The following is a 17517-nucleotide window of genomic DNA, read 5'->3' on the forward strand; positions in this document are numbered from 1 at the left end:
TCCGGCCCCGTCCCTCCGGCCCCGTCCCTCCGGCCCCGTCCCTCCGGCCCCGTCCCCGCCTCCCCTCGCGGAGCAGCGCCGTGCTGGCCCCGCCCGGCAGAGGCGGAGCAGAGGCGCGGCTGCGGCGGAGCGGTGCGGGCGGCGGAGCGGTGCGGGGATGGCGGCGCCGCTGAGCGATGGGGAGAGGCGGAAACAGATCAGCGTGCGGGGCATCGCGGGGCTGGGCGACGTGGCGGAGGTGCGCAAGAGCTTCAACCGCCACCTCCACTTCACGCTGGTGAAGGACCGCAACGTCGCCACCCCCCGCGATTATTTCTTCGCGTTGGCGCACACGGTGCGGGACCACCTGGTGGGCCGCTGGATCCGCACCCAGCAGCACTACTACGAGCGGGACCCCAAGGTGAGCCGAGCCGTGCCGGCCCCGTTTCTTTTGTAGGGCGAAAGCGCACGGAGAGCGGCCGGGGGACGGGGAGCGCGCGTCGGTTTGGCCGCCTCGGGTGGGTGTGAAGCTCGCGGCGCCTGGAGCGTCCAGCTCGTCGCCGTCTCGCTCGGAATGCCGGACGTCGAGCCCCCTCCAAGCCTGCATCAGCGGGCTGACCATCCCCTGCTGAGCGATAGCCCTGCTCGTGCCCCAGCTGGGAAAGAGAAGTGATGGCTCTCAGCGCCGAAAACGGGCTGAGCCGGTGGCCCGGCTTGCTTATCTTCTCTCTGCTCAGAAAGCGCGAGAGCAGAGCTGGAAAATCACTAGCAGGAAGGGGGCTGGCCTGCTGCCCGGCACGGGGAGTCATGGGTGGGGGTCCTCCATCATTGCAACTCCTGGTCAGCTTCAGTGCAGCGTGTGAAAACCAAAAGCCCAGTGCAGGCATCACCTCAGCTGAGCCGTAAAGATACGACTCAGCATCTGAGATAATTCGTGCCTGAAGTTAATTAGGGAAACACTCTTAACAAGCAACAAGATTTTTCTATAGAAGGCTGTTGGCAGGGAGATGTGCAGCAGGGAGCTGGCTTGCATCCCGTGCAAAGCTCCTTCTGACAAACAAGCTGTGGTGTGTGTTGTCCTGCACTGAGCGCCGGGTTGGGAAGGCATCCCTTGTGGGGGAAGCCTTTGGGTCAGATTATCATTTTAAGGGATTTCAGTGGAACCCTTTGGGTGCAACAGGTGATGAGTAGGCTTCCTCGAAGCCAGAAGCAATATGCTGTGTGTGTCACTGTGTGTCTTTTTTTGCTTCCCCAGCGTATTTATTACCTGTCCCTGGAGTTCTACATGGGCCGCACCCTGCAGAACACGATGGTGAACCTGGGCTTGCAGAACGCCTGTGATGAAGCCATTTATCAGGTGAAGTCTTGGGGTACTGTGGTCCCCCATGCAGAACTGGTGAAACTTTTCCACATGGAACATCTTTATTTCTCAGGGCTCCCTCCCAAAAGCACTTTATTTTGACTAAACAAAGAGAGGCTTGGCTCTCTGTTAGTGTTCTTCATCCTCCAAGGAAGGCCGTGAGGGGGCCTTATCACAGAATCATTAGGGTTGGAAAAGACTACTAAGGTCATCACATCATCCGGTCTGACCTTGGGATGTCTTGAGAGCTGGAATAAAACATCCCTCAAACCACTTTTCCTGGGCTCCACGTCCAGAAAGCAGTTCCCAAATAGCAGGAAATGCCACGGTGCCAACAGCTTTGCACCATTAGGAGGGGTGATGGCTCATCGTGGGAGGCGCTGAGAGAAGCTGGGCCAGAAAGGAGAGCTGAAGCACAAAGCCACCAAACCACAGTTTGAGTGTGCAGGTAGACAAGGCAGCACAGCAGCACTGATGGAACAGCAGATCACCAGGGAGGAAGAAAGGGGAAGAAGTTGCTTGATTTAAAATAGCATCGGATGAGTTTGAACTGGCAAAAGCACAGCCTGTGCTGAGTACCACTGAGTCAATCACAAAAGCCAGCCCATGTTTACTTAGGCTTGCAGCCATCTCTGCAGCAGGACAAGTAGCCTTTCTGACAGAACGTGAGGTTTTGGGCTTTATCTCCCAAAAACTTTATTTCCCCTATACTACAGACTGATTCATGTTATGCTTTCTAGTAGATGCTGGGCTCTGTCACCCTCTCAAAATGAGGTACTCCAATTGCTGATGAGATGCCCTGGCCAGCACGTTGCCTGCCAAGGGATGGGAAGGGACTTCCAGGGAGAGGCCTGGCACTTTGTCTGAGGTATCGTGCCTCGGAGCACAGGCTGGTTTTATTCAGGGAGAGGCCTCATGTCCCTTTGTGAGCTGTTTTGCACGTGTTGATTTGTCCAGATGTGGCAGTGAAGGCTTTTCTTGCTTTAGCCTCCAAGTTGTGGAGGTCATGATGGCCAGCTCAGGTGGGAGGTCCTGCCCTCTCAGAAGTGCTGTCACACTTATTAAGCTGGACAGCCCCTGGGAAGGCTGCCAGCCCTTGTGTTGGAGAAGGGAAGCCCAAGAAGTGCAGAAGATGATACAACCCCTTCCATCCATGGACTCTGGCCCAGAAGCTTGATGTCCAGGTGATCAGGATGTGGGAATGCACAGAGCCTAACAGCAGCAGCTGCAACAACAGGCTGCAGAAATGGCTGTAACCTTTCTCAAGGTGGGCTGGTTGTAAGAAGAGGAGCAGTGCACGTAAGCAGGCAGTCCTTTGTGCATGGGCTGGCCGCCTGCCATCCCATCTACAATTCAGAGTTCAGTAGGAGGGCCTTGCAGCTTGAAGGGCTGCCAGGAGGCAAGTGTTTTGTTTGATGTTTCTAAGGAAACTTAGTTCATGGGAAAGCGATGTTTGATGATGAGCTGAATTGTTTTCCAGTTAATTAGGGTGCCCGGGGATCAGAAGCTGAAGCTGGTGAGATGTTTTGGAAGTAAGGGAGGGAAGGGGTTGCATAGAGAGCCCCATATAGGTTGGTTTGGGATTTGTGTTTGCCCTTCTCAGAGAGCAGCATCAGAGTGTGGGGTCTGCATACTGATGTGTTCTCCTGTGGCTCTTTCCCCCAACAGCTGGGTTTGGACTTGGAGGAACTGGAGGAAATTGAAGAAGATGCTGGGCTGGGAAATGGAGGCCTGGGCCGCCTGGCAGGTAACGTGGGGAGAGGGGAGCCCCATCAGAGCAGATGAGGACCAAGGGCAGCCTGAGCTGTGCCTTCCTTGTGAGGTGTCACAGCTTCAGCTCTGCTTCACCTCCTGCACCTGGGCCTGCCTGCTGCAGTAGGACAGCACGGACCTTAGCCCATCTGTAGCCTGCATCCAAGAGGTGCCCTTGTGCCTGACATGCTGGGCTGTGGCTGAAAAGGGCCCTCTGAAGCCTTGCTCCTCACCTCCCTGTAAAACCTCACACTTTGTGGAGGTACCCCAGCAGCTCTCACATAGGCAGATTAAAGCAGCAACTTGCCTGTGACAAGGGACTGCTGGAGACATGCTGCCTGACACAGAGGAAGCACCACAGCCGATACTTATCAGAGCTGCCCTGGGCTGATAGCTAGAAAGGTTTGTTTTGAAAGAGACAGTATTAATGAGGGGGTGAGCTGGGCATGCAGCTTAGCACCAGCTGAGGGTTTCTCTGGCAGGTTCAGAAATGCTCAACAGTGCTGCATTTGGGTGCGCTTGGGCAGGCTGTCACACAATTGCAGGGAGCAAGTGGTGAGGTTCCTGCAGTGTGATCATGCCCTGCTCTTCCAGCTTGCTTCCTGGACTCCATGGCTACGCTGGGGCTGGCAGCATACGGATACGGCATCCGCTACGAGTTTGGCATCTTCAATCAGAAGATCGTCGACGGCTGGCAGGTACATCGACCACCTGAGGTCACCCCTTCCACTTCTGTTCCCTGCTGTGATGGTCACCTGTGGACGTGGCTTGGCAAACTGCATATGCTGCTTTGGGCTGTCTGTGGCCTGCTCATTTTAGCCCTGTAGTGCCAAACAGGCAGCTGCGTCCAACCATATGTGCTGAGCCTATGGCACTGGCTATCGGACATGTCCAGTCACATTCATCCTCCACCAGACAAATGCCAGCACCTGTGGGGTCCCTCAAGTCACTGGCAGCGAGGGCTTAAATGGGGATTGTCCCCTGTAGCATTAACAGTCATAGTCCTGTGCGAGTGAAAGTAGGCTGAAAGGCTGCCCTGAAGGAGTTATCCCAACTGCATTGTCTGGAAATCATTTTCATTAGGAGAGTGCACTTCTCTGCGTAAAGAACCATATTTTCCTATTTTAATTTTTCCTGTTTTCCAGTTTTAATAGCTCTCCAAGTCAGAGAGGGTGAGAGGTGTAAGGGTTGTGTTTTCTTCCACGAAGAAGCTGTGATGCCAGGCCCTATAAATGGCATGCACAAGGAAAAAAAAAAAAAGAAAAATCCATGTTCACAATTTGTGAACAGCACCAATGGCCTCTAGGGTACCATATCCTGTACCATCAGACCACGTGAAAAGCCCTCCAAGCAATGAGTGCTGGAGACTGTGCAGTTTGCCTGGCTGGGTTAGACCAGTACAGCTCTGCAAAGCCAAGAGAGCCAAGAGATTTATAGCAGCAGAGATACCGTCATCCGCATTTCAGAAAGCCTAGCTGTCTTCCAGAGGCACATCCATTTTGAAAGTCAGCTTATCACAGCTTTGCTTCTTACGCTGTCCACCTTGAGAGCCTTCACTTGAGACAGGAGCCATCACCTGAACCACATTTGCCTCTTGCAGGTGGAGGAGGCTGATGACTGGTTACGCTATGGCAATCCCTGGGAGAAAGCCCGCCCAGAGTACATGCTGCCTGTGCACTTCTACGGCCGCGTGGAGCACAGCCCTGAGGGCGTGAAGTGGGTGGACACTCAGGTGAGATGGGCCAGGATAGCATGGGGGTGGGAAGGAGCCTGTCCCCATGCTAACTGAGGTCAGGCTTTGCTTCTCTCCTGCTCCAGCAAAGCGTGCTCTGCTGCCTTTGCGATTTCACTTTCACTGGTTCTGACTGCAGCAGGATTGAAGGGGAAAGGAAGTGGGGGATGGGGGTGGTGTTCAGTCACAGCTGTACATTCAGGACCAGTTGGGACATGCTGATTTGATCCTTGACATTTATGCTTTTCAAGTGTGCATTACACATTAAGCAGTAGCACCAGGACATTAAAGGTTTAGGATGATTTCTCTCGTGTGTGTTTGCATCAGCCATCCTTTGCATAGTAATTTGTGCTTTCACTGAGCCTTTCACTTAAGAGTCTGAGCATTTAGGAGTTTGGTTTCCAGTATTAAACACAAATCAGATCTTCCAGGGTAAATCCTTGCATCCGGTCTTGCATGGGTTTATGCTGGAGGAGGACTGCATCCATGCCTGCTTGCTCAAAACCAGCGATTCTGCAGGTGGTTCTGGTGCTGCAGCGGGTGGAGATCAATCTCTTGGGGCAGCCATGGAGCAATCCAGCATGTTTTCAGCTCCTGTGGTCAGAGCAAGTGTCTGTCTTTCCCATGCTGGCCTGATGAGTAGAATGCTGTCTGGAGAGGCTGGAGACAAGGTTTCAAGTCTCCAGCCTGCCCGGAGGCCTTGTTCTGTGCTGCTGTAGAGAACAAATGCTTCTCCAGACACCCACATTCCCCTGCCTCAGGTTGAGGCGGGGCAGTGTTGCAATTACAGAGGTAATGCTGTGCTTCAGGAGCCACGTGTGCTGCTGCTTCATAAATGTGTTCCAGTCTTACAGAGGCAGAAGGCAAGCTTTGAAGAGGCACAGATTTATTAAAAGGATTGAAGAAGTTTCAGCGTCTCCTCTCTGAGCACTGCCCAGGGTGGAGGAAGAACTTTGCCTCTGGGTGTTTTCCCCTTCCAACCCCAGCACCAGGCAGGCATTTCAGGGATCCCAAGCTGTGAGCTGGGGAATGCTCCTTCTGACAAGGAAGTGAGTTTTCAACCAGTGTAAAGGAAGGAACAAACTGGAAAGGCTCAAAAAGCTAAAGCTTTTTCCAAGTGTAAAAAAAGCAGTTTTCCAAATATAGCACCATTCAGCTAATGGGATGCATGCCCCAGTCCCGTGGCTCAGACAGGGCAGGCTTTCTGCTTGCTTCCATGTTCGGAGCTGATAATATCAGCTTTGAGAGCCTGAGCTCTTGCTGCTGTTCTCCAGAGGGGGAGCGTTGCTGATGCCAGCACAAAGAAGCAGTTCAAGGTCGACGTGTTGATCTGCCTGGATTTTTTCTGCCTTGTAAACACGGAGGGCTCCTGGGCAGGATTCAGGTTGTGGAGTGTATCCTGGCATATTCCAGGTGCCCTGGCAGTACCCCAGCACAGGCAGAAGCACAGTGGCCAGCTGAGGATACTGGCAGGGCTCTGGTGGATAGCTGAGAGGTGCTCCAGCTGGTATGGGAAAGTCAGGAGGCTGCTTGCAACTCTCTTTTGTTTAATTGATGAGCATGTAACTCGTTTGCCAGCGAAGCTCCAAACCTCTCCTGTTAATGCATTGCTAGTAGATTCTGGAAGTGCCCTTGATAATAAACAAGTCTGTGAAGTTCAGCAGCTGTGTTGTGGAGCAGGTGGGATCTCTAGCACAGCCAGTTGTTGTCTGTGTCCTCTGGATTCTTTCAGGAGAGGTTTTCAACCATCTTCCGAGGCCAACATGCTGCTAACCAGAAGGGATTACTGTTCTTTTGCAGGTTGTCCTTGCTATGCCATACGACACGCCAGTGCCAGGATACAAGAACAATACTGTGAATACTATGAGGCTGTGGTCTGCAAAAGCACCCAATGACTTCAACCTCCAAGAGTGTAAGTACTGTCCCGCTTTGTCCATCTCTCCCGGCTGCCTCAAAAACTCTGAGCACACATCCATGGATCATGCAAACTCCAACCCACTTCCAGAGCCCTCGTGCACCTGTCCACCCTTCTTCCATCCCCATCACAATTGCCCCACTCTCAAAACCTGCTCTGTGTATTCCCCTAGTGATAGATTAAGTGCCAGTGTGTTCCCCATGTCACCAAATGAGCTGCAAACTCACAGCTGCCTTGAAGTTTGTTTCCATGCAGCAGAACCCTTCAGTGCTGAAGGAAAATGGCAGCACAGCCGACTTTATTCTTCCTCATAATTATGAATTTCCTTTGGGTCTACGTGTGGCCTCTTGTGCATTTTTTTCAGGCTCTAATTGTAGTGTTGAAAAGCAGACGCTGGGCAACTAACAGTTGTTAGGCTGTATAGAAATAGAATGTTTTAGATAAGACCAATTTGATTCATTCTTCCTTAAGATCACTGAGATGTGTCCAAGCAGCCCTGACAGGAGAACTTGTGTGGGACACAGAGGACCAGGGGTGATAGCTCTCAAGTCCTCATAATGTTTCCACAATTCCTGATTGACAGTCATGAGTGGGGTTTCAGATGGGCCTTTTCTACTCTTTAGGAGTTGACTGACTGTGATCTTTGTGCTTCTTTGCCCTGCACCATTCCTCCATGGTCCTTAAGGGAGGTGGCTGCTACACTGTCTTCCTTTCTTTGCCTTCTCTGACTGCTGTCTGTCTTCAGTTTCTTCTGACCTTCCCAGTCTGTGCATCTCGAGAAAATGTGTGGAGATGCACCCTTGTCTATTTTTTCTCTCCTCTGCTCTCTAAGGGAGCTTTCATACATACATCCATTCCCATTCATATTTCATTAATATCAGCCTTAATGTTCCTGTTATAAACCTCTCCATGAGAGAAGAGGGAAAGTACATTGCTGGGATACTGCCTGTATCTACAGCTGCTGCAGTGCTGTATTTCTCTCACTGCAGTCAATGTGGGTGACTACATCGAGGCAGTGCTGGACAGAAACCTGGCAGAAAACATATCCAGAGTCCTGTACCCAAATGACAACGTGAGTAACTCTCTTGCTTCTCTTTTCTGCTGCTTGGGATTGTCCTTCCTGTAGTTTTATCTTGAAAGCAAAGGAAAGTTATGGCTACCTTATTTATTTATTGTTCTGCTTTGAGGATTTTAATGCAAAAGGTTGGCTCTGTAATTCTCAATGAACAGACAGCTCTGCTGGCTCCAGAGAGTCTCTGCTGTCTGACAACATCTCGGAGCCTGGCCTTTATTGCATAGCTGCTGTCTTCCTTCCTTCAGTCTCAAGGCAGTTGCCAAATTACGTGGTTTGCAAAAGTAAGTTGTCATTTCAGAGGAATCCATGAGAGGGCACTCGCTTCCAGTCCAGCTTAAGGGCTTTCTCACAAGGAATAGTCCCAGGCTATGTGGTCATTGTGCACCAGATCCAAAATATCCAGTCATGGAGTAGCATCTGTGCTGGAAGGGCTCACCTGCACTTTACTCCCACGCACTCATTTTTGTTGCCGTTTTGAAATAGACCAGCATGATGTGTGGCACGCATGGATGGCAGGCAGTTGGTGCATCCACAGATGACACTGGCTCATGGCTATTGCTGGGAGTCCAAAATCCTTGGTCCAAAAACCTTGTAAAGGGTCTTGCAGCAAGGAAAGGAGCTGTGCTTGGTCTGTCGGGTAGCACCGAGGTGGCAGGTTGTGATGCCCTCTGGAGGCAGCTGAGAGGCAGCATGGCTAACGTGCATTCAGCCTGACAAGAAGCAGAACACATAAGGGAAACTCATCAGATGGGAGCATCTCCAAGGGCTGGGCTGCCAACTAGGGATGGCAGCTGCAGTGCTGATGTCTGTGCATCCCCCTACATCAGTTCTTTGAAGGCAAGGAGCTGCGGCTGAAGCAGGAGTACTTTGTGGTGGCTGCAACACTGCAAGACATCATCCGACGCTTTAAGTCCTCCAAATTTGGCTGTCAAGACCCCGTGAGAACAAGCTTTGAAACCTTCCCAGACAAGGTGAGTGTGGGGCAGAGAGGGCCCAGCCAGACCTTCGTGTTGTGAGGGAGGGCTCAGGACCAGGTGGGTGCAGGTATATAGTTTGGGTTGGAACACAGAAATGATCTCTGGGCCCATTTTTCCGGATTGGGGAAAAAAAGGGTACAGTTTGGAGCCAAGCTTGCTAAGATTGAGTAGCTCCAATTTTGGGAGCTCTGTCTGTTTCTGGGGTGTGAGTGGGGTAGGTCTGTGAGCCCAAAGAAGGAACTCTAGTCTCACCCCCAGCCTGAGCCCATAGGTGCTGTGCTGGGGCACAGTCAGAGCCCTGGCACTGCCAGATCTGAGCCCAGCAAGTCTGTGTTGCAGGTGGCTATACAGCTAAATGACACCCACCCTGCCCTGTCCATCCCAGAGCTCATGCGGATCCTGGTGGATGTGGAGAAGGTGGACTGGGACAAGGTAAGCAGAGCTGCAAGGCACATAACATCCTCATCAGGGCCGAGAGCTGCTGTCCTGTCATTACATGGAGTTTTCTTCCCCTCCTGTCCTGGCACATGCATGTTAACTGCTGTCTGTATGCAGGCCTGGGAGATCACAAAACAGACCTGTGCATACACCAACCACACCGTGCTGCCTGAAGCCCTGGAGCGCTGGCCAGTCTCCATGTTTGAAAAGCTGCTGCCACGTCACCTGGAGATCATCTATGCACTCAACCAAATGCATCTGGATGTAAGAGACTGGGCTGGCTGTGGGCTGTGGGTCTTGCTCCAGCTGTCTTTTAGGATGGGAACATTCCAGCCTCTACAGCTGGGTTGCTGATGCCCCTGTCTCTGCCTGCAGCGTGTGGCAGCTCTCTACCCAGGGGACGTTGACCGTCTCCGAAGGATGTCAGTGATCGAGGAAGGAGACTGCAAGCGTATCAACATGGCACACCTCTGTGTGATCGGCTCTCACGCTGTTAATGGTGTGGCCCGCATCCACTCTGACATCGTGAAGAACACAGTGTGAGTTGGGGGCACCCACAGCCTGCACAGACCTCCGCTCTCCACTCACGGAGCTCTGCCTGCAAGTATGGGGTTCTGGCTGGGGCAAATTGGCGTTAAGGCCTGCTTTGGTTGTATGATGGAGAGGGCATCTTGTTAGAGTGCATATAAAGTATAATTCATCTTCCTTCAGAGCTGATGAAGCCCTTTACAGCTGAGGAAGGGGTTGAGAGGCAGCACGGAGTGTTGATGGTGGTATAGAGATCAGCAGACACTGCCCTGAGCCAGGAGCACATGTAGGGGAGCAGCTGAAGCTCTTAGGGGTGGGCAGTGGTTCAGTGCAGCCCCTACTCCCTGCTATTCCAGGTTCAAGGATTTCTATGAGCTGGAGCCAGAGAAATTTCAGAACAAGACAAACGGGATCACACCACGGCGCTGGCTTCTGCTGTGCAACCCAGGGCTGGCTGATGTTATTGCTGAGGTGAGGCACGACGTCTGGTCGGATCGCAGCTGTTCACTTCTGTGCACCTCCTTGTGTAGGCTGAGCAGAGGCTGCAGCTGAGCCAGGTGTGAGCCAGGACAGCCTGTATGCAGAAGCATACGGTCACGTGGAGGTGTGAGGCTGGCTGAGCTTTAAGGTCTGTGGTGGGTTGCTATACAGAGCTGCAGAAACTTGGATCTGGCTCCCTTCCTTCACAGTTGCTGCAGATAACTTGTCAGGCAGCATCACTGTATGGGGAAGTGGGGTATCCACAGCAGCATTTAAACTTCATAGACTCAAAGGAGCTTTCTCAGAGCTCCAGCCACACTGTTGTCTCCCTGCTGCTGCACACGGAAACAAGTAATAGTTGAAAAGACTTCCTCCACTTGAACGCATTTTTGTGTCCTGCCCATCACTTTCTCCAACTGCCAGGAGGCTGTGGTACATGTGTACATACCCTTCTTCTGAAGCTCATTGAGAAGCACTGGGTTGGGTTTTTTGCAAGTGCTTTTTTCCCCCATGCCATTGAACTCCCTGGTGATGCAGGGAACTCAACTTGCTGTACAAAACTGTTCCCTTTTTCCTGTCCAGAGCATCTCCTCTTCCCAAGAGGACTGTGGCATCTCTGTTGGGGAAGCATGGTTCTGGACAGGGTGAGTTGTCTTACAGGTGGGACATCCCTCTCTTGCTTTGTTCCTTTAGAAAATCGGGGAAGACTTTGTCACGGATCTGAGCCAGCTGAAGAAGCTCCTGGATTTCATTGACAATGAGACATTCATCAGGGACGTGGCAAAAGTCAAGCAGGTAATGGGGTGAGAGGGGAAGAAGGGTAAAGGCAGCATGCTCCTACTAGTAGCCAATGCTTGCTTCAGGTACCTGGGGGCCCGTGCCAGCTCCTCATTCAATTTTCTTGCCAGGAGAACAAGTTGAAGTTCTCAGCCTACTTGGAGGAGCACTACAAGGTCAAAATCAACCCTTCATCCATGTTCGATATTCAAGTCAAGCGAATCCATGAGTACAAGCGGCAGCTGCTGAACTGCCTGCATGCTATCACTCTCTATAACCGTAAGTCCTGCTTGGGCTGCTAGTCAAGGCAGGTCCCACACCAGCCCCTCACTACCAGTGTTCCTGTGTATGTGTATGCCAGCTAAACAGGAAGGGGAATGGCTGTTTATGAGGATGGATAGTGATGGGACAAGGGGAATTGTCTTAAACTGAGACAGAGGAGGTTTAGGTTGGATATTAAGAGGAAGTTTTTCACACAGAGGGTGGTCGTGCACTGGAACAGGTTGCCCAAGGAGGCTGTGGATGCCCCATCCCTGGAAGCATTCAAGGCCAGGCTGGATGTGGCTCTGGGCAGCCTGGGCTGCTGGTTGGTGACCCTGCACATAGCAGGGGTTGGAACCAGATGATCATTGTGGTCCTTTTCAACCCAGGCCATTCTATGATTCTATGACTTCTGAGCCTGGCCATGCCCTTCTGTCAAGATGGGCTTCTCCAGCAGGAGGACAGTGCAGAGCTCTGAGGAAAAGCTCACAGCCCACTTCTCCAGCACAGTAGGGTCCCAGGGCTTGGGTGACCCCTACACCTGTAGTGCAAGTGTTAGGACTGACCTGGTGCTAGTTCAAACCCCACTCCCAGGCATATGCTTCATTCCACTGCCCATTCCCAAGGGGAGACAAATTACCACAGCTCTGCATTGTACTCTCAATTAGTTTTCCCAGCACTGTTTTGGCAGATCTCTGGTTGGACTTCAGGGTGGTTTGTTGGGCTCATGTGATATGGGTTGCAAGCAACAAACTCTGCCCAGTTTTCTTCACATCCATTGTGTTATGACCTGCTCTTTCAGGCATCAGAAGTGACCCTTCCAAATCCTTTGTGCCTAGGACCATCATGATTGGAGGAAAGGTAAAAAATATTCTTCAGTCTCAGTGCACGTGTGGCTCAGCAGGGATGTGGGGAAGGTGCTGTCCCCTTCTGGGGCTTTTGTTGCGCCCACTGTGGGTTAATCAGCATGGGGTTGTGCTGCTGGGCTCATCCAAAAGCACTGTCACAAAATAACTGAGCTGAATGGAGCCCTGTCACTCTCTCCCTGTGGCTCAGGACTTCTCCCAGTAGGGTGTGTTTGCTGATCCATGTGGACAGCAGAGGTGAGGCCCAGATTGTCCCATTGTCCCCACAGTGAGGACCTGCACTAGCAGCTCTCATGCTGTGCCTTCCTTTAAAAGACTTCACCCTTTCTGGGCTGCTCTTCTTCAGGCAGCTCCTGGCTACCACATGGCCAAGATGATCATTAAGCTCATCACATCCATTGGTGAGGTCGTCAACAACGATCCTTATGTGGGGGACAAGCTCAAGGTCATCTTCCTGGAGAACTACCGGGTATCCCTGGCTGAGAAGGGTAAGTCCTGGTCTCATGGAAGCAGGCGTCAGGAGCTGGGCATGTCCAGCAGTCACATGGGGTTGTGGCAGGGCTGGGGCTTTGTGTCTGGTTCTGGGCTGTGGGCTGAGCTTGGGAGGTCAGCAGGCTTGCTTGCAAATGCACAGAGTCCTGCTGTCCTGGGCCCAGGCTGTGGGAGCTGCAGCATGCCAAGGCCTCACTCCCACCTCTCTTCCACCTGGCAGTGATCCCGGCAGCAGACCTTTCCCAGCAGATCTCCACAGCTGGCACAGAGGCCTCGGGCACCGGCAACATGAAGTTCATGCTGAACGGGGCCCTCACCATCGGCACCATGGATGGGGCCAACGTGGAGATGGCTGAGGAGGCAGGCGAAGAAAACCTCTTCATCTTTGGCATGCGGGTAGAAGAAGTGGAAGCCTTGGATCGCCAAGGGTTAGTGCCAGGGAGGGGGAAACGTGTGCCAGGGCCTGTCCCAGTGCTAAGCTTTGGCTGGGCAGCGGCTGTTCTGACAAGGGTGCAGTCCAGGGCAGCTCGGCCAAAGCACAGTGGCTGTGAATAGGACACGAGCCCGGGTACAGGGTGCTTCTGGCATCACAACTGGTCTTAGAGGCACTGTCCTTACCTGCCCTAGACGCAGGGCAAGGCACCAGTCAATACAGCCTGTGTCTGCCTCCTCCACATGCAGGTACAATGCACGGGAGTACTACGACCGCATACCGGAGCTGCGGCAGGCTATCGATCAGATCAGCAGTGGGTTTTTCTCCCCAAGAGATCCCGGTTGCTTCAGAGACGTCGTCAACATGCTCATGCACCACGACAGGTGAGTCCTGGCAAGCATCCCATCCCTGCTGGTGGCTGCTCTCAGGCCGCCCAGCTCTCCTTCCCTAGGGGCGATGTCTGTGCTGCCCAGACCTGGATCCCTTCAGCAAACTCGAGCCTTAATCTCTTATGCTTTGGGTTTCAGGTTTAAGGTGTTTGCTGACTACGAAGCGTACATTAAATGCCAAGGCCAAGTGGATCAGCTGTTCAGGGTAAGAGCTGTCCCCAGCCAAGGTGAAGTTGGGGGTCATGGCTGTGGCAGTGCAGGGAGGAGTTGAGGGAGTTGGACAGAGCGTGCCCCTTTTTACACCACACAGCACTGCTGTGGTGTGGGGCAGAGTGAGATGGGTTTTGACATGTCAGCAGCTCCTATCGCTGCATTTAAGCCAGTGAAGGGTGCTTAGCTGGCACCCTGTGAGGCTGAGCTGCCCCAGAGCTGGATGGGAAACTGACTGCTGCCATTGCCTCTCCTCTTCCCAGGACCCCCGGGAGTGGACCAGGAAAGTTATCAGGAACATTGCCTGCTCCGGCAAGTTCTCCAGCGACAGAACCATCACAGAATACGCCCGCGAGATCTGGGGTGTGGAGCCATCTGCCACAAAAATCCCCCCACCCAACCTGCCCCGGGATTGACGCAAGCACAGTGGGGAAGAGAGGGGAATGTGTTCCCAGCCTGGGAGGCCTGAGCTGCATTTCACCGCCAGCCAGACGGGCTTGGCTCTGCAGAACCAAGGCCTTTCCCTCAGCAGGGTAGTAGGATGCCCTGAGGAGGAGCCCTGACTGAGCAACAGGAGCTGGGAGAGAGAATGGACCCTGTGTTTGCACCCATGTATCCAGCCTGCACGTGCTGCATATTGCTTCTAGTGAGACAACCACAGATAAGTCTTCCACAACTGTGTTCCACGCTTAGCAAGGGATTTCCAATTCAGTCCTTCCAGTCCCTCTGCATGGAGCCTTGCTTGGCCTCCTCGCAGCGTGGGGTATCTTGTATTTTCCTCCAGGGGCTGTGCCAGCCCAAAAGCAATCAGAAGGGGAGGCTGCTGCCTCTTGCCCCTGCAATGCCTTGAGAAAGTGGGGTTGAATGTTCCATCAGCTGCTTCCAGCATGGCTGCTGATTCTGTACAGCCTGGTCCAAAAGGAGACGGATCAGCACTTGGGATCACAGAGCTTGCTGTAGCCTCCTCCTACACTTATTAACTAAAAGCCCCGTAGCCAAACCACTTCAGGGATTTTTTTTTAATGTATTTTTATTTTTTAGCATCCATGTGTGCATGAACAGGTTCTACTTGTCACTGCCAGCTGGGCTGTTGACCCTGCAGTGCCCTTAGGCCCCCAGCGGGGCTTTGGGCTCTCTTGGCACTTCTACCCAAGTGGTGAAAACATTATTACAGCTCTTGTGTCCCTCCACTGCTGGGTGATGCTGGTCAGTGATGCTGGGGTCAGTTTAACACCTGTAGTGCAATGTAGTGCACCCATACTCCTGTGTGACACCAACTCATTAAAATGACCAAAATACCTGCTGGTTTCACTTGGGGCTGATGTGTAAGTATTCCACGCTCGTGGTTTCAGGTTGTATCAGGTCAATGCCATGACACTCAAAGCCAGGCTAGGACAGGGTACTAGAGCCCTTTCCTTGCACTGGGATGGGGATTAGGTCTTTGGTTTGGCCTACAACTGGCACATACAGCTGCTCTGCTTGAAATTCTGGGAGCAGATCATGCTTTTCCCATTCTGAGGGGAAACAGGCTCAGTTTCACACAGCTGGCAATAGCACTGCAGTGAAGACTCGCCCAGTCCCAACTCATCCCCACACCCCTCATCTCCCCTCCCACAGCCCTACTGCAGCACTGCCCCAGCACTGTTTGGGGAAAAAAAAAAATCCCCCAAAATCACCAGGTGAAACAGGTTGCTGAAATGATCAGCAATCAATGCCTTTATTAAAACTACACCACTTTGAGATAAACATTTCAGTTCTAATTTCCCAAGCTTATCACTGGCCTCTGAAAAAGAATGGAGGTGCTGGGATCACCAACATCCACAGTTCCTGTGCTGCCCCAGGGCAGGAGGCAGCCCAAGCCCACTGCCAGCAGCAGCGTTGGCTGGAATGTACAGGTCCCTCTACAGAGCCAAGTAAGTGTTTCTCTTCTTGTCAGTGCAATAAATACAAGTGCATTAAACATAATTTAAGTGGCACAGTTAGCTTATGAGTATCATGGGTCAGAAACTTCAGGAATAACCACGTTAGAGCAGAAGAATCTCAGTACAAGAACAAGCTACTGTCTGCTTTGCAAGTAGTATGAGCCTGCAGGTCTAACCTGGATGCATGCTGAGCAGTTTCTACTATGCTGTACACTCCTGAATGGACCCTTTCAGGCAGCACTAATGTCTAACCTACAGCACCTGGAATTGGCTGACAGGGACCCAGCAGGACACTGCCAAGCCTGCAGAAGACCCTCTCCCCTCTCAGTGCAGAGCCCAACAGCAGCATAAGAGAGGCCCGTTGTAGTCCAAAGCAGGGTAAGGACATCCCCAGTATGTCTCCCCCTGGAAGAGGGCTCACTTTCACTTCTCTTTCCACCCACAGCACTGAGATGGGCTGAGAAAGCAGTTGCTGGGATTGCCTGTGGTACCCAGGATGTAGAAGGGAGGTGGAGGGAGAGATGGGGAGAAAACCCAGCCTTGTTTTGCATCAAGAACTATATATCACTGCCTGCTCTTAACTACAGAGGAACAGCATAGCCACCAGGTCCTGGAAAATTTCATCTAAGGAATTAAAAAGTAAATAAAACAAAATAAAAAAGCCCTTCCCCCCCAAAGAAAGCACATCTCTGTCCAGGTATGTAGGAGGAGCACGGAACACACCCACTCCCACGCTCTGGGCCCATGTTCTTGGAGGAGGAAAGTCAGGCAAAATAACCTCATGCTTTCCACTTTAATGCCCAAAGCTTGTAATTTATCTACAGCAACCACTTCTATCCTATTAAAAAGTGCATGTGAAAAAAGGGAGGAGCTCCACTGAGGATAATAGAGATGGGAGCAGAAATGTTCAGGAAAAAGAAAAGCTTACAGAGAAGATAAAAGGGCATTAATCTTTTCCATTAAAAAGATGTTTAAAAAGAGAAAAAAAAAAGCTTTCACTTTATTTCCAAAATGTGTGCAATTAGCCCAACATTTGCAACACACTGTGACTCAAGAGCTAAATAAAAATACCTCTCACCACCTGGATCTTTAGTGGATTTGTAATTACAGCTACTTAGCAAAAAGGGAAGGCAAAACATGTATTTCCTAGAAAGAAAACACCTCAAACTCAAGCAAGACAACTGTGGTATGGAGACACTGCAAAAGCCATTTGCCAACAAAAAAGTCTCTACATGATCCAAAAACCAGCAGCAGTGTTTTAAAGTGAAAGAAACACACTTGGTCATGACACACATCCAAGGTATGTCTGTCCTCAGCAGTACCACTCTGGATTGGCCAGGCTCCGTTGTGCTTTACCTTGTTCACTGTTTGGTACCAGCTCCTGGGTTGTTGTCACCCCTCCATCCACATCAAAAAAAGAAGCCAACCATATCCTCCTTCTACCATCACAGGTGCTGATGTCAGGAGCTGGAGTTGCCAAGGGTACACATCAGGACCAGAATGGGAACTCCTGATCTCCTCTAGTGCCAGGGATGGAAAAATGGCAGATTGACCCACAGGGAGAGAGGAGGAAAATGAGGAGAGAAGAAAAGGAAAACCTCTGTGCTGCCAAGCAGCCAGTCTTCAGTGATGATGCTCCTGTTCAGGGATTCCCAGGAATTCCCTAGGAAAAGAAACAACACAGCAGTGACTCTCAGCTCTCCTGCACTCTGGGAGATGCTGCAGCCCACAGGTCTTCCATTTCCTTGACAAATACTAGGGCTCAAGCACTCACAGCTACAGAAAACAGCAGCAAGCTTTGCTTTCACACATCAGTGGCTCCCACTAGAAGAGGTGAATGTTTGCTCTGCAAACAGCCCCTGCAGCAGAGATAAGACAGGGGAGAGAACTCTCAGCTTTCTGTGGTTCCCTTTCCACAAGAAGTTTTAACT

General features: G+C 51.8%; 2 protein-coding genes across 4 annotated transcripts in view; one reads left to right on the plus strand and one right to left on the minus strand.

Annotated features, from left to right (window-relative positions):
• Positions 1 to 82: 82 nt before the first annotated feature.
• Positions 83 to 14962, plus strand: LOC116235294 (glycogen phosphorylase, brain form). The gene is made up of 20 exons (XM_031603337.2): positions 83 to 400; positions 1235 to 1336; positions 3008 to 3086; positions 3686 to 3789; positions 4692 to 4823; positions 6624 to 6735; positions 7728 to 7810; positions 8641 to 8784; positions 9130 to 9222; positions 9346 to 9492; positions 9604 to 9767; positions 10113 to 10227; positions 10930 to 11031; positions 11145 to 11292; positions 12077 to 12135; positions 12487 to 12628; positions 12853 to 13060; positions 13314 to 13448; positions 13593 to 13659; positions 13928 to 14962. Exons 1-20 carry the CDS (start codon positions 158 to 160, stop codon positions 14078 to 14080), a joined length of 2532 nt encoding a protein of 843 aa, XP_031459197.2. The 5' UTR covers positions 83 to 157; the 3' UTR covers positions 14081 to 14962.
• A 382-nt stretch (positions 14963 to 15344) lies between these two features.
• Positions 15345 to 17517, minus strand: part of LOC116235299 (lysophosphatidylserine lipase ABHD12) — a 28861-nt gene continuing 26688 nt past the window's right edge. For 2 of the 3 annotated variants that reach the window (XM_031603342.2, XM_090134627.1), the window contains exon 13: positions 15345 to 17249. In XM_031603342.2, the coding sequence (XP_031459202.1) occupies positions 17210 to 17249 (40 nt within the window). In that variant the 3' untranslated portion in view covers positions 15345 to 17209. The remainder of the gene's footprint in view (positions 17250 to 17517) is intronic. The other variant, XM_090134626.1, reaches the window with a different exon arrangement.

This window comes from Phasianus colchicus, chromosome 2 (genome assembly GCF_987193195.1).
Source record: "Phasianus colchicus chromosome 2, bPhaCol1.hap1.1, whole genome shotgun sequence".
In the NCBI taxonomy this organism is placed as follows: domain Eukaryota; kingdom Metazoa; phylum Chordata; class Aves; order Galliformes; family Phasianidae; genus Phasianus; species Phasianus colchicus.

Coding starts and splice junctions, on each gene's coding strand:
- LOC116235294 (XM_031603337.2), top strand. CDS start 158: ATGGCGGCGCCGCTGAGCGATGGGGAGAGGCGGAAACAGATCAGCGTG. Junction 4,824..6,623: donor TGAAGTGGGTGGACACTCAG/GTGAGATGGGCC, acceptor GTTCTTTTGCAG/GTTGTCCTTGCTATGCCATA. Junction 13,061..13,313: donor GAAGCCTTGGATCGCCAAGG/GTTAGTGCCAGG, acceptor CTCCACATGCAG/GTACAATGCACGGGAGTACT.